The sequence below is a fragment of the Saimiri boliviensis genome, chromosome 7 (genome assembly GCF_048565385.1).
Source record: "Saimiri boliviensis isolate mSaiBol1 chromosome 7, mSaiBol1.pri, whole genome shotgun sequence".
NCBI lineage: Eukaryota > Metazoa > Chordata > Mammalia > Primates > Cebidae > Saimiri > Saimiri boliviensis.
This window is the reverse complement of record NC_133455.1, coordinates 65836008-65850376: the sequence shown is the minus strand read 5'-3', so window position 1 is coordinate 65850376 and position 14369 is coordinate 65836008. Positions and strand designations below refer to the sequence as shown.

Sequence of the window (14369 nt, the reverse complement as noted above, 5' to 3'; positions counted from 1 at the left end):
TCCATGAGTAAAAAGCAAATGCTTGCTCCTTCAAGGCACTGAGTTTTAGGGTTGGTTGTTCTGTAGCATATCTACAATAGTTGACTGACAAAACACCAAAGCAGAAAGATGGGAAGCTGGAAGAACATGACTGAGGAGTGACTATCCTAGCCTTTGGATTACCTAGCTCTGAACTTCTTTTACCTGACAAAAAAATAAGCTTGCAGCTTTGCACAGTGGCAGTATCACAGCCAATGAGGTTCATCTGAGGCACGATTATTGCTAATTGAAAACTTTTCCCAATACCCTGCCATGATGACTTGAAATATAGTCGGCATTGGCAACTTTTGATAGTCTCTACGGAGACTGAATAAAAAAAAATAAGCTTGCTTCTTGCCTGAGCTGCTACTATGTTTTTCTGCAACTTGCAGCCAAGACTAGTCCTAACAAACACATTCTTTCTTTCCCCAGTAGCTCCAAAGGCATCTCAAGGGTATCTTCGCCTCCCGGCTACCTTAACAAACCTTTTCCATCTTCCCTTTCTGCTCGTTTCTTTTTTGTTGAGACAGGGTCTGATTCTGTCACCCAGACTGGAGTGCGATAGTACAATCTTGGTTCACCGCAACCTCCCAGCTCAAGCCATCCTCTATCAGCTCTGGAGTAGCTGGGACTACAGGTATGCACCACCAGGCCTGGCTTAATGTTTTGTATTTTTTTAAATAGAGACAGGATTTTACCATGTTACCCAGGCTGGTCTCAGATTCCTGGGCTCAAGCAATCCTCCCACCTTAGCCTCCCAAAGCGTTTATAAACTAATTCTAGAGAAAGAATCATACTGAGAGAACCCGCTTCTTGAAGTTGGAATTTTAGTGGTAGGTCTTGGAAGGCAGCATGTTACCTGGTTGCTTTTGCCGGGGCTTTGGCAAATTTGTCACGCATGTATGTGGGCACATGAGGATATTGCAAGGATGCAGCGATCCCTCCAGAAAGAGTTGTTTCGTCTGAGATATATGGATTCCTCCTAGCGGAGTTTTTGGCAATGTATTGGCCGGCACCAGAGCAAGACAATAAACCCCCACTTGATGAATGCTATCGATTGCCTAGAAAAATACAAACAACAACACTCAATGAGAGTACTTCTATTACATTTGACATATTCCTAATATAATCTATTATTTTACCCTAGGATTTTTCTTTCTCTATGCATTCTAGATCTAGAATCTAGCATATCATTAAGATCCTATATATCTAAAGATTTAAAGATAATCATTAAGATAATATACATCTTTCAGCTGTGGCAGAGATTAAGAGAGGTAAGATACAACTTAAATGGACAAAGGTGGATACTGACTTGTAACTCTCAGTATGTTCTCTTTTTAATTTTTATTTTTAGAGACAGGGTCTCACTCTGTCACCTAGGTTGGAATGCAATGGCACAAGCCGTGACAGCCTCAAAATCCTAAGCTCAAGTGATCCTCCTGCCTAAGCCTCCCAAGCAGCTGGGACGGACTACATGGATGCACCACTGCACCTGTCTAATTTGAAATGATTTTTTTTCCTTTTTTAGATTTTTAAGTTTTTTTTTTGTAGAGATGGGGGTCTCACTGTGCTGCCTAGGCTGGTCCTGAACTTCTGGCCTCAAGTGATGCTCACGCCTTGGCCCCGCAAAGTGCCGAGATTACTGTCATGAGTCACCATGCCCAGCCAACATGTTCTCTCTTAAGTGACAATGACAGAAACCTAGAAATTTGTTTTGGTTCTTTCAATCTTTTAGCTATCGATCCAACAAAGCCTAATTAACAGAGGTAAAGTATTTTGATTATGAACACAACAGCAGCTCTCTGAAGGAGCCCTCACTTAAGTGATTCACCATATTACCATGCATCTCCTCTGAAAAACATCTGGGGTGGAGCCCACAGCACACTGAACACTGGAGGCCACAAGCTACCCTGAGCTTACCTGTGCTCCCAGCCATGTAATTGCATGTTTGCTGAAAGTCAGCTGTGTTCCTATACTGCTTATGACAGCTGTTCTTGTTGTTTTCACATAATATAATTAAAAATTATGTTAACTGACCAAATGCAAATGCAAAAACACAAAAGGAGTTATGCTTTAGAAAGACACACTAAAAGTGAGCTCCTAAAAAACTATGTCCATAGGTCAGGCAAATAAAACTGAGGATTATCTACTCAAGTCATTTTTCAAATACCCACATTGTGGCGCTAACTTAAAATAAAACCAAGTGGGTATGGTGGCTCACGCCTATAATCCCAGCACTTTGGGAGGCCGAGGTGAGAAGATAGTTTGAGCCCAGGAGTTTAAGAGAGGCTGGGCAACATGGCAAAACCCCATCTCTATATTTTAATTTAAAAAAAATTTAAAAAGAAAAGAAAACCAGAAACAGAAGACAATGCATTTTGATATAGATTATGGAAGTAAGTTGACCCAGACCGCAAGTTGGTGTATTCATAATCACACTTCTCTGCATCAAAGGAATATACACTTAGATGTTTTGTATTAAAATTTAATACTAGAATTATTTTTCATTTTAATGAAACCAACCAATTGTGGGTTTTTTTGTTTCTTTCTGAGATGGAGTCTCACTTTTTCTCCCAGGCTGGAGTACAGTGGCACAATCTAGAGTCACTGCAACCTCCAGCTCCTGGGTTCAAGCAATTTTCTTGCCTCAGCCTCCTGAGTAGCTGGGATAACAGATGCACGCCACCACATCTGGCTAATTTTTGTATTTTTAGTAGAGACAGGGTTTTACCACATTGGCCAGCCTGGTCTTGAACTCCTGACCTCAAGTGATCCCCCCACCTCAGCCTCCTAAAGTGCTGGGATTACAGGTATGAGCCACCATGCCTGGCCACAACCGACCAACTGTTAATACTAGTTAGGAGGTTTCTACTGTATTACCCATAGGTCTTACTGAACAAGGAATATAATCTTAGAAGTAGAATAAACTCACAGTTATAAAGGTCACAGGTAAAAAAAGGACAAGGCTGAATGAATGACAGGGTCCTGCTCTGTCACCCAGGCTGGAGTGCAATGGTATGACCATAGCTCACCATAACCTCAATTACTGGGCTCAAGTGATCCTCCCACACCAGACTCTTAAGAAACTGGGACTACAGGCAGTGGCATCCAGCTAATTTATTTATTCATTTCTTTATTCTTTGTAGATACAGGGTCTTGCTCTGTTGCCCCAGGCTGGTCTTGAAGTTAACTGACCCCTAGCTTCAGCTTCCCAAAGTGTCGAGACTAGGAAGCATGAGGCACCATGTATGGTCAAGGTCTTTTATTAAAACAATTTAAGGGGCCAGGCACATGACTCATTGGCTCACACCTGTAATCCCAACACTCTGAGAGGCTGAGACAGGTGGATCACTTGAGGTTAGGAGTTTGAGACCACTCTGACCAACATGGTGAAACCCCATCTCTATTAAAAATACAAAAATTAGCTGGGCATGGTAGTGGCTGCCTGTAATCCCAGCTACTTGGGAGGCTGAAGCAGGAGAATTGCTGGAACCTGGAGGCGAAGGTTACAGTGAGCCGAGATCATGCCACTGCACTCCAGCCTAGGTGACAAGAGTGAAACTCCAACTGAAAAAAAAAAAAAAAAAAGTAAAAATGAACAATTTAAAAGGGCAAAAGAATAGACTTAAAAATCACAATCCTCAGACTATCCTACCAACCAACACAGATGACTGGGAAATGAAAAGTGTGGCAGAATTCCTAAGTTTCTGGTTGTTTACAATACAAGAAAAACTAGCAAATGTGCTACAAATAGCCTGGATTCCTCATTAAAAATGCATCTGTTAAGTCATCTACTAATTGCCTTTCCTTAGAAGGTGCTAAGTTAGGTATTTAGTTTATGGTATACACAGACCTGGAATTCAACCACCTCTGACCTTTAACCTATTGGAATACATGGTGTCCTTACTGTTCTACTATGGACTTGAATGCTCCACGCTGGTAAGTTAGGAACACTGGGAAAATAATGGCCTGTTATCTCATGCCCAAATCAGAACCCAAATGACTTTCACAACAATTTGGATTAGTAAATTGGCACTGTATTTAATTCCTATAGTTGCTTTCCAGGGAAAAGTAACAAACATCTTGGGAAATGTCAGGTATACTCACATTTCTATAATAAAAGAAAATGTGTAATTCACCAGAGGTGCTACCATTATATACCCCAAAGTTCATTCTGAACAAAATAAGGTTTCTGTCTGAAAATATGATTGGTATGAAAAATATTCTCTTTGCACGTCTGCCCCTTAGCCATCTTGCAGAGATCTGCCCCATTCTACCTTCTTCATAGTCTTTCCTGACTAGTGTATCTTCAGTATATTTTCTTTTCTGATTTTCTACTACAAATAGCCTACGCTATACCAGCTGATAATTCAGAATTATGGACCCTGAGGACAGAAAGAAATCTTTTTTTTTTTTTTTAAGATGGGGTTTCACCATATTGGTCAGGCTGGTCTTGAACTCCCGACCTCAGGTGATCTGCCTGCCTTGGCCTCCAAGGTGCCTGGATTACAGGCATGAGCCACCATGCCCAGCCGAAAGAAATCTTAAAAGTCGTCTGGCGGCCGGGCAAGGTGGCTCACACCTGTAATCCCAACACTCTGAGAGGCTGAGACAGGTGGATCACTTGAGGTTAGGAGTTCGGGACTAGCCTGGCCAACATGGTGAAACCCCATCTCTACTAAAAATACAAAAAATTAGCTGGGTATGGTGCTGGGTGCCTGTAATTCCAGCTACTTGGGAGGCTGAGACAGCAGAATAGCTTGAACATAGGAGGTGGAGGTTGCAGTGAGCCAAGATTGCACCACTGTACTCCAGCCTGGGCAACAAGAGTGAAACTCCGTCTCAAAAAAAAAAAAAAAAAAAAAAAAAGTCATCTAGCACTACCACCATCTCAGGCTTGCATTGTTTCTACAACATTGCTATTAACTAGCAGCTAATAAATTCAAATTCCCCAAGTAGAGAAGTTACAGACCTTGGGAACACTTCCACTGATACCTAAGTATGGCAAGGACAGGCCACACTTTTTTGGACCAGCCACTAGCCAACAAACATTTACTAAGCCTACTATGACATTTGCTAGCATAGCTACTGGGCTCTGGGGATTGAGCCCTGAACAAAAGAGACAAAAAAGTCTTGGCTTTGGCTTATATAATAGTTGGACGTAGAAAACAATAAATGTAAACATACCAGATGATAAGTACAAAGTAGAAAAATAAAGAAGAGCGAAGGGATGGAGAATGAAAGGGAACATTAGTTGAGAGAAAGTGGCCCCTCTCTAACTGGAGACTATACTTATAATTTTTATTTTTTGAGAGATGAGTTTTTGCTATGTTCCCCAGGTTGGAGTGCTAGTCACAGGTGCAACCATTGTGCACTACAGCCTCAACCTCCTGGGCTCAATCGATCCTCCCACCTCAGCTTTCTGAGTAACTGGGACTACAGGTGACTATCATAGCACCTAGCTCATTATTACCATTATTATTATTATTATTATTGTGATCCACCCGCCTCGGCCTCCCAAAGTGCTGGGATTACAGGCTTGAGCCACCACGCCCGGCCTATGATTCTTGTTTACAATTTATTTTGTATTTTTTGAGATGGAGTCTATCTCCCCAGGACAGACCAGAAGAAAGAATGAAAAAAAAAGAGATGGGGTCGTCCTCTGTCACCAGGTTGGGAGTGCAGTGGCACGACCTTGGCTTATTGCAACCTCCAACTCCCTGGTTCAAGCGATTCTGCCTCAGCCTCCTGTGTAGCTGGGATTACAGGCACCCGCCACCATGCTAATTTTTAGTAGAGATGGAGTTTCACCATGTTGGCCAGGATGTCAAGTCTATGCTTCTAAGTGAAAACTAGGCTCTTGTTGTCACTCTAGCCTGCTTCCCATCAGAGACATATTGCTTAGACTGAGCCCGAAGGATTCTCCTTCCCCCATGGTTTATCTCACCTCACATCTCTAGCCCCACAGGAAAGCTCCTTCAGAGTAAGGCTAACAGTTTGTATTTTCTTGGATCCCTCACCCTGTTGGCACCACTTAATGGTGCACAGTAAAACTGTAACTGACTGTTGACAAGTGGATTGATTACTGCCAGAGATGTGTTCCACATATGACAGTTAAAACTTTCACAAGTAGTAAACACTCAGGCATCAAAGAATTTGCTAAGCCAAGTCAATTCCACTGTTTTTGGCAACCTGAGCAGAAAAATACTAAATGGTCCACAAGGAGAAATGGTATTAATTATCTGATTTTGCTAATAGTACCCCGAATATGTGAGCAATGATTGGCGAGAAAAAGTAAGGTGGCATTACTGGCGATTGAATAAAATAAAATGCTTAGGCAGTGGGTGCTGCCACCGCTGACCTGACACAGACCCCAAGGGGCACTCACCTGCAGCACTCGGCTCATCCACTGGAAACTATCTTCCTCAGAAGCATCTGGTCTTTGTTCCGCAACCACCACAATGCGCTCATCATAAAATACAGACACAGAAAACACAGCAATTCTAAGAGAGACAGATCAAACACATCAGGACTCCCTTCACAACCAAGTCTATTTGCTTTGTTTAACTGGAATTACAGAGAGGAGACAACCCCACCACGCCACCCGAAATGAGTAGCTTAGAAAAGAAAATGTCATAATCATTATTCTCAAAATGAGGATTCATTCATTTAGATAATGTGTTTAAGCACAACTGTCATGAATGTTGGGGACATAGAGGTAAAAAAGACAAAGTTTGTCTTTGTGGCAATTATGTGTTAGAAACAGAACAAACAAATAAATACAGAATAATATGTTGCAATAAACAAGGGGTGGAGTGGTGTGTAGGGTGGCGTATTACTGAGGGCAGGGTGGCTGGGGGGATGGGGCGCCTCCCTGAGGAGCGGACATTGGAGCAGAGACCTGAATGAGGTGAGGACGCGAGCCACGCGAAGATCTGGAGGAAGAGGTTTCCGGGCAGAAGGAACGGAAAGCGAAAAGGTTCTGAGGTAGGGACGAGCTTGGCAGGTTTGAGGAACAGCAAGAAGGCCAGTGTGCCTGGAGCAAAGTGGTGAAGCAGAGAGCGGGAGGGAGAGAGGTCAGACCCAGGCCAGGGCAGATCGCAGTGGACCCGAGAGGCCATGGGAGGAAGGATGAAGTTGGTTCTGAGTGAGGTCTCCGCTCAAATGTCCCCTTACTAGCGAGGCACTCCCAGGCCACCTCATAGAAACTAGTAGGCCACCCCCACCCGCAGTGTGTTTTTCTCCACAGCATTTATCACCATCTCACACATTATCTATTGCTCTGTTTATATGGTTCCTATTTCCTGCAACAAGAACGTGAGCTTCACAAGGGCAGAGACATGGCCTGTTTTGTTCACTGCCACAGCCGGAGCATCTAGAACAGTGTCACAGAGTTGGCACCCAGTGAATATTTGTTGAATGAATGCATGAAAGAATGGGAAGGCACTGGAGAGCAGAGTCTGCTGGCATGCCTGCCTGACACCCTCCTTCCTTCCTTCCACACACATTCACCCAACACCTACCAGGTGTCCGACACTATGGATTGCTGGGATATGACCGTGACCAAAGACAGGTCTAGTGCCCCATAGACTTTAGATCTCCTAGGAAGCCACACCACTACAAAAAAACTATACATTTCAGAAACTGTTTCGTTAATTTTTCTTACTTCTTAAACTAAAGGGATACCAAATTTAATAAAGATATATCCATGATTGCAAATTGCTGAATAGACTATCAACTACTCAAATATGTAGCAAATATCTTTTCTTACATTAATAAGCAAAGAAAAAAGATATCTAATTGACTTTGTCCATGGAATGTGACATTATGCACTATGTCAATTCCCACATTAAAATGGTATATTTAATTAGAAACAAGATAAATAATTATTAGATGTAAATGCCTACAGAGTAACATCTATCTCAATTAGTCTGAATGGCACTACTTTTGCATTGAAGAAATGTAGGAAGTCAATGTTTTAGAATATTCCTCAGTCCTCAGGATTCAACAAATGGTAATACTTAAAATCTGAAGTAAAGGACATAGTTGCATCTTAATCCTCTTAGTTACAGCTGAAGAATCAGATGTTGTGAAATATATATTAAAAGGCAGGCTAAGGAAAAAAAAAAAGTCAGGCTTATGCAATGTTTAACCAAAAACGCTCTGATCACTTGGAAAGAGAACCTACAAAGTACAACTGAAATCACCCTGCGAAGATCTATTTAGATTCCATTAAAAGGTGCTAACGTTTGAATTTTGTATTACTCACCTTCCTCTATAGACAGTCTTTATTGACTCTACAGCCAATCCAGTAGCAACAATGTCATCAGCATTATGTCTTCGACCACTAACCATCAGTAAGCCATCCATTTTCCCAACCACGAACACCAAACTACCCTGAAAGGTAATGATGATTCACCTTGATTTCCATGATTTAAATAGTAAAACAGACATATTTTAACTTCCTGACTTGAAATAAGTCTCATTTAAGAAGTATTAAAAAGACAACTGCCATATTTTATGGATTCTAGAGAAAGCATTTCACACCTTGATATCTCTGAAATCAGTTGGGAAAAGAGTGACATCTCTTTTTTTTGACAGAGTCTTGCTCTGTTGCCCAGGTTGTAGTGCAGTGGATCTTGGCGCACTGCAACCTCTGCCTTCCAGGTTCAAGCAATTCTCCTGCCCCAGCCTCCTGAGTAGCTGGGACTACAGGTGCACGCCACCATGCTCAGCTAATTTTTGTATTTTTAGCAGAGACAGGGTTTCACCATGTTGGCCAGGCTGGTCTTGAACTCCTGACCTTGTGACCCACCTGCCTCAGCCTCCCAAAGTGCTGGGATTACAGGCGCGAATCACTGCACCTGGCCCAAGAGTGGCATCTTATAGCCAATGAGGTCTCACACGATACCTAAGAAGGGAATTTACTCATATTTATTTTGGGGAGGAACTTTATAAGAAAGCCACTAGGATTCCACACAAGCATGGTTTATTTTCCCAGCCATGATTTATGTATTACTTATGTATCTATTCAGAGGATACAGAGGAAGAAAAATATTAATTCATTTACTATTAGAATTAGGAGATTAAAACGGTATAAATAGGAAAATGACCACTTCTGGCTGGTAAGGTTAATACTGTTCCCATCTGGCAAGATTAGAAATAGGCTAATAAAGAAAGGTCTAAGGAAAACTGCAGGTGTCTTTCTTTCTGATAAGAAAGCAGAGCAGCAAGGAACTACTATTGAATCCCCAAAAGCATCAATGTATAAATAATCTTCCCAGGCTCATTTGCAGCAAATTAACTTTTATTTTTCATTACAGAATTCCTAAATTTCTTAGTCCATTTACATATATTCACCTGCCTAGTGGTTATCTCCATGTGAATGTCACTCACTGATTTACTGAGCACAATGTAGTGCCCTACATACTGACTGGACCATGTAAGACACAGCCCATATCCTCAACAAGCTACTGGTCCATCCCATATGTCAGGAAAACAGCAGCCACTTCCAACACAGCCTGAAAAGCTATGGTGTTGGTAAAGGAATAAGACAGTCACTGCCACTCCTTCAATATCCATTTCTCCATTTCATTCACAGTAGGGTACTTTTTAGCTAGGCATGGGTGACTGAAATGAAGACTGCAATTCCAGCCTCCCTTGCAGCTAGATGTGGCTGTGGGACTAGTTCAGACCAATAAGTGGAAGTGTTGCACAGCAGCTTCAGGGAATCTTCCTTTAAAGAAGAGGACTGCACCTTTCCTTGTTTCTTCTAATGCAGATGCGAAGCTTGGGCCTCCATCTTGGACCTCAATCATGAAGCTCTAAGCTAAAAGGAGCTGGGTCTCTGAGAATTTCCTGGTGCTGAGTGAAAAAGTCAAGACAACAGGTGTACAGAGTGATTCTCCTAGACCTATGTCCTCACCCACTCTGTCCCTCCATTAATGGCAAGAAAGAAATAAAATAAAATTATATCTCTTATAAGACTGAAGATGTTAAGTGGAAAAGAAAGAGAGGATAGGAGGTAATCAGAGATCAGTGGAGGGATATGGGCTTAGCTAGGAATAATGACTGTCTGCTACTTACAAAACAAAATCCTACTTCCCATGATGTCATGTAAAGCCCCTCCATGACTTAGATCTCCGCTGTCCTCAGGCTCAAGTTCACTGTGAGCTCTTTGAGAACAGGTTTTTCATGTCCTGATTATCTCTAACCCTGTACCTATAAATACCATGTCTGAATAGCAAACTGGTTTTTTTGTTTGTTTGTTTTTTGAAATAAAGTCTCACTCTGTTGCCCAGGCTGGAGCATAGTGGTGGGATCTCCACTTCCCAGGTTCAAGAGATTCTCCTCAGCCTCCTGAGTAGCTGGAATAAACGGCACATGCCACCACATCCAGCTAATTTTTGTATTTTTAGTAGAGGTGGGGTTTCACCATGTTGGCCAGGCTGGTCTCGAACTCCTGACCTCAGGTGATCTGCCCACCTTGGCCTCCCAAAGTGCTGACATTACAGGCATGAGCCACCTGGCCCAAACTGTATTTTCACTCAGAAGATTTACTATTAGACATCACATAGTGCCAATCATTTACATGAAAATGCCCTGTACACTATGTATTATGGTTTCTCTTTGCTATTGAAGGTAACTTTTTCCAGCACTCTTCTAACTTATTGTAACATGTTAATCAAATGAGAGAGAGACAGAATAAGTGAAAAGAGTTCTGAAAAGAAAAAAACAGTCTCATCAGGTCTTCTGATCTCAGGGGAGGAAAAAAGGAATTAAAAAAATGTCTCAGTTTGGCCAGGCGAGGTGGCTCACGCCTGTAATCCCAGCATTCTGGGAGGCTGAGGCGGGTGGATCACGAGCTCAGGAGTTCGAGACCAGCCTGGCTAACATAGTGAAACCCTGTCTCCATAAAAAGAAAAGAAAAGAAAAGAAACAATTAAGTCTTAGTTTAAAGGAGTCAAATGAACTTGGGTAGCAGAAATGATAAACACTAACTCATTTTATGACATCCTTACAACAACTGCTTTAAATATAAGTTAAGTGGTTCTATAACACTCAGACTAAATTTGTTCTGTTCTGTGAATTAAAATCCAAATATTTGGATCAAATGTAACAAAATCAACATGAAACTATCACTTACCGGCCCTACAAATCCCAGCAATCCTGATCGTATGAATGGAACATCCCCAACAGGAGAGCCTGCAGAATTCACTGGAATTACCTAAGAGACAAAAGGAAGTGAAAAACTTTGCTTTTTCTTAGAAAGTATACGTGATTTTAAGAAGTTTTACTAAAATACATGCTCAGTGAAAAAATAATGTAATAGTGAATCCAGTAATTCTATCCCTTTAAGCAGTAACACATAATTACAATTTATTGTTTATCTCTCTGAACTTTTAAGAAGATATATATATATATAAATGTACTAAGAATTTTCTTTTCTTTTTTTTTTTTTTTTTGAGACGGAGTTTCGCTCTCGTTACCCAGGCTGGATTGCAATGGCGTGATCTCGGCTCACCGCAACCTCCACCTCCTGGGTTCAGGCAATTCTCCTGCCTCAGCCTCCTGAGTAGCTGGGATTACAGGCATGCACCACCATGCCCAGCTAATTTTTTTGTATTTTTGGTAGAGACGGGGTTTCACCATGTTGACCAGGATGGTCTCGATCTCTTGACCTCGTGATCCACCCGCCTCAGCCTCCCAAAGTGCTGGGATTACAGGCTTGAGCCACCGCACCCGGCCCTTTTTTTTTTTTTTTTTAATGGATCTTATTATACTTTTTGGAACTTGCTTTTCCCCAAAATGTATCTCGGATACCCTTGTTGATTTAGCCCACTTTGTAAAATAGCTCTGTAATGGGGACAGGACAGCATAGTCCTTGGTGTCATTTCAATTTCTGGCTCTGCCACTGACCAGTAACACACTTTGGGCAAGTGCCTGGACTTTTCAAAGCCCCTGTTTTATAGCTATTTAATGGAATACTCTGTGCCTCTCACAGGCTTGGAGTGAAAATTAAAGAATGTAAACAGATTTGCAGAAACAAGTATCATTTCTGACCCAGAGTCAGTATTCAGGAAATTGTAGCTATTAGAATGGAACCAGTCTTTTATTATAACTGGATAGGCCATTCTAATTTTTCACTATTGTAAAGTTGCTTTAATGAATATTGCTGTGTTCATTTATGTATTTCTACAAAAGGCATGAGTCTTTTCAATTTTAATTGGCTGGACTACAAAACTGTAGTATCCATTTACACTCATTAATACCATATTAGAATGTCTGGTTTTTCCCATGTCCTAGTTAATATTACGTGCTGCCCATTTTTCCAAACTTTGCCAATCTGGTACCAAAAAATATATCCCACTGTTAATTCATTTTAAAAATATATATTTTTGGCTGGGCACGGTGGCTAACGCCTGTAATCCCAGAGCTTTGGGACGCTGAGTTGGGCAGATCACGAGGTCAAGCGATCCAGACCATCGTGGCCAACACGGTGAAACCCCCGTCTCTACTAAAAATACAAAAATTAGCTGGGCATGGTGGCACGTGCCTGTAGTCCCAGCTACTCAGGAGGCTGAGGCAGGAGAATTGCTTGAACCCAGGAGGCGAAGGTTGCAGTGAGCCGAGATTGTGCCACTGCACTCCAGGTAGCAACAGAAGTTTTTTTATTTGTTTGTTTTGTTTTGTTTTTAAATGAGATATAGTCTCACTCTCCTGCGCAGGCTGGAATGCAAAGAGCAATCACAGCTCACTGCAGGCTTAAACTCCTAGGCTCAAATAATCTTCCCACCTCAGCCTCCCAAGTAGCTGGGACTATAGATGTGCATTACCATGCCTGGCTAATTTTTAATTCTTTTGTAGAGATGGGTCTCACTATGTTGCCCAGGCTGGTATTAAACTCCTAACCTCAAGCCTAATCCTCCTGCCTTGGCTTCCCAAAGTGTTGGGATTACAGGAGTGAGCCACCACACTCAGACTTAAATTTTTTTTTTTTAAATTCAAGACAGCAGACATTAATCCCTTATTGCTTTAATTGCATTTCATAAGTAATACATTTGCATTTCTTTTCCTTTGTTTTCTGGCCATTTGTATTTCTTTTGTGAGCAGCCTATTCATGTCTCTCATCTACTTTTTCTGCCTGATAGGTGCTCCCCACCCCTACCTTTTTTAAGAGATGAGGTCTCACTATGTTGCCCAGGCTGGAGTGCAGTGGCTAGTTACAGGCATGATAATGGTGCACTACAGCCTTGAACTCCTGGGCTCATATGATCCTCCTGTTTCACACTGTGGAATTGCTGGGACTATAGGTGTGAACCACATACATGCATATATATTTTATATATATATATATATATATATTTTTTTTTTTTTTTTTTTTTTTTTGAGACAGAGTTTTTGGCTCTGTTGCCCAGATTGGAGTATAATTGCACCATCTGGACTCACTGCAACCTCCACATCCCAGGTTCTAGCAATTCTCCTGCCTCAGCCTCCTGAGTAGCTGGGATTACAGGCACCTGCCACCATGCTCAGCTAAGTTTTGTATTTTTAGTAGAGACCAGGTTTCACCATGTTGGCAAGGCTGGTCTCAAACTTTTGACCTCAGGTAATCCACCCGCCTCAGCCTCTCAAAGTGCTAGGAAGACAGGCATAAGCAACCACTCCTGGCCCCACCTGGATAATTTTTAAGATTTCTTTTTTCTATAAAATAATAATTATAACAAGAGCTAACATTTACTAAATGCTTATCAGTACCAGGCACAGGTTTACTTGCTTTACATGTAATCCTCAAATTAATTGTATAGAAACAGAGTTAGTATTTTCGTTTTACAGATGAAGAAGTGAGTTTCACTTGCTTCAAATAGCAAGCACGTGGGAGTGACAGAAAATCAACTCTCTGTTGTCATATGTGTCACAAAAGTTTTTCTCCCTGGGAACTTATTTTTAAAACATTTTATTTTCTGACTAGTATATGTTAGATCTTGGCTGGGCACAGTGGCTCATGCCTGTAATCCCAGCACTCTGGGAAGCTGAAGTGGGTGGATCACCTGAGGTCAGGAGTTCAAGACCAGGCTGGCCAACATGGTGAAACCCTGCCTCTATTAAAAATACAAAAAAATTAGCCGGGCATGGTGGCAGGCACCTGTAATCCCAGCTACTCAGGAGGCTGAGGCAGGAGAACAGCTTGAACCCGGGAATCAGAGGTTGCAGTGAGCCGAGATCGCCCACCACTGCACTCCAGCCTGGGTGACAGAGCGAGACTCCACCTCAAAAAACAAAAACAAAAACAAAAACAAAACAACAAACAGCAAAACACACACACACAAGATATTTTAAAAACTAGATAT

The 14369-nt window shown here is 41.8% G+C and overlaps 1 protein-coding gene and 1 non-coding gene across 4 annotated transcripts in view; one reads left to right on the top strand and one right to left on the bottom strand.

Annotated features, from left to right (window-relative positions):
- DIP2B (disco interacting protein 2 homolog B) overlaps positions 1 to 14369 on the bottom strand; it is a 284011-nt gene that overhangs the window by 37896 nt on the left and 231746 nt on the right. For all 3 annotated transcript variants that reach the window (XM_039472182.2, XM_039472183.2, XM_074402637.1), the window contains 4 exons: positions 11165 to 11245; positions 8288 to 8415; positions 6407 to 6521; positions 878 to 1079 (listed from right to left, as the gene is read on the bottom strand). In XM_039472182.2, the coding sequence (XP_039328116.2) occupies positions 878 to 1079; positions 6407 to 6521; positions 8288 to 8415; positions 11165 to 11245 (526 nt within the window). The remainder of the gene's footprint in view (positions 1 to 877; positions 1080 to 6406; positions 6522 to 8287; positions 8416 to 11164; positions 11246 to 14369) is intronic.
- On the top strand, positions 205 to 345 carry LOC120365249 (U4 spliceosomal RNA). Its single transcript, XR_005580252.1, has one exon. It is a non-coding gene; the product is annotated as a U4 spliceosomal RNA (small nuclear RNA).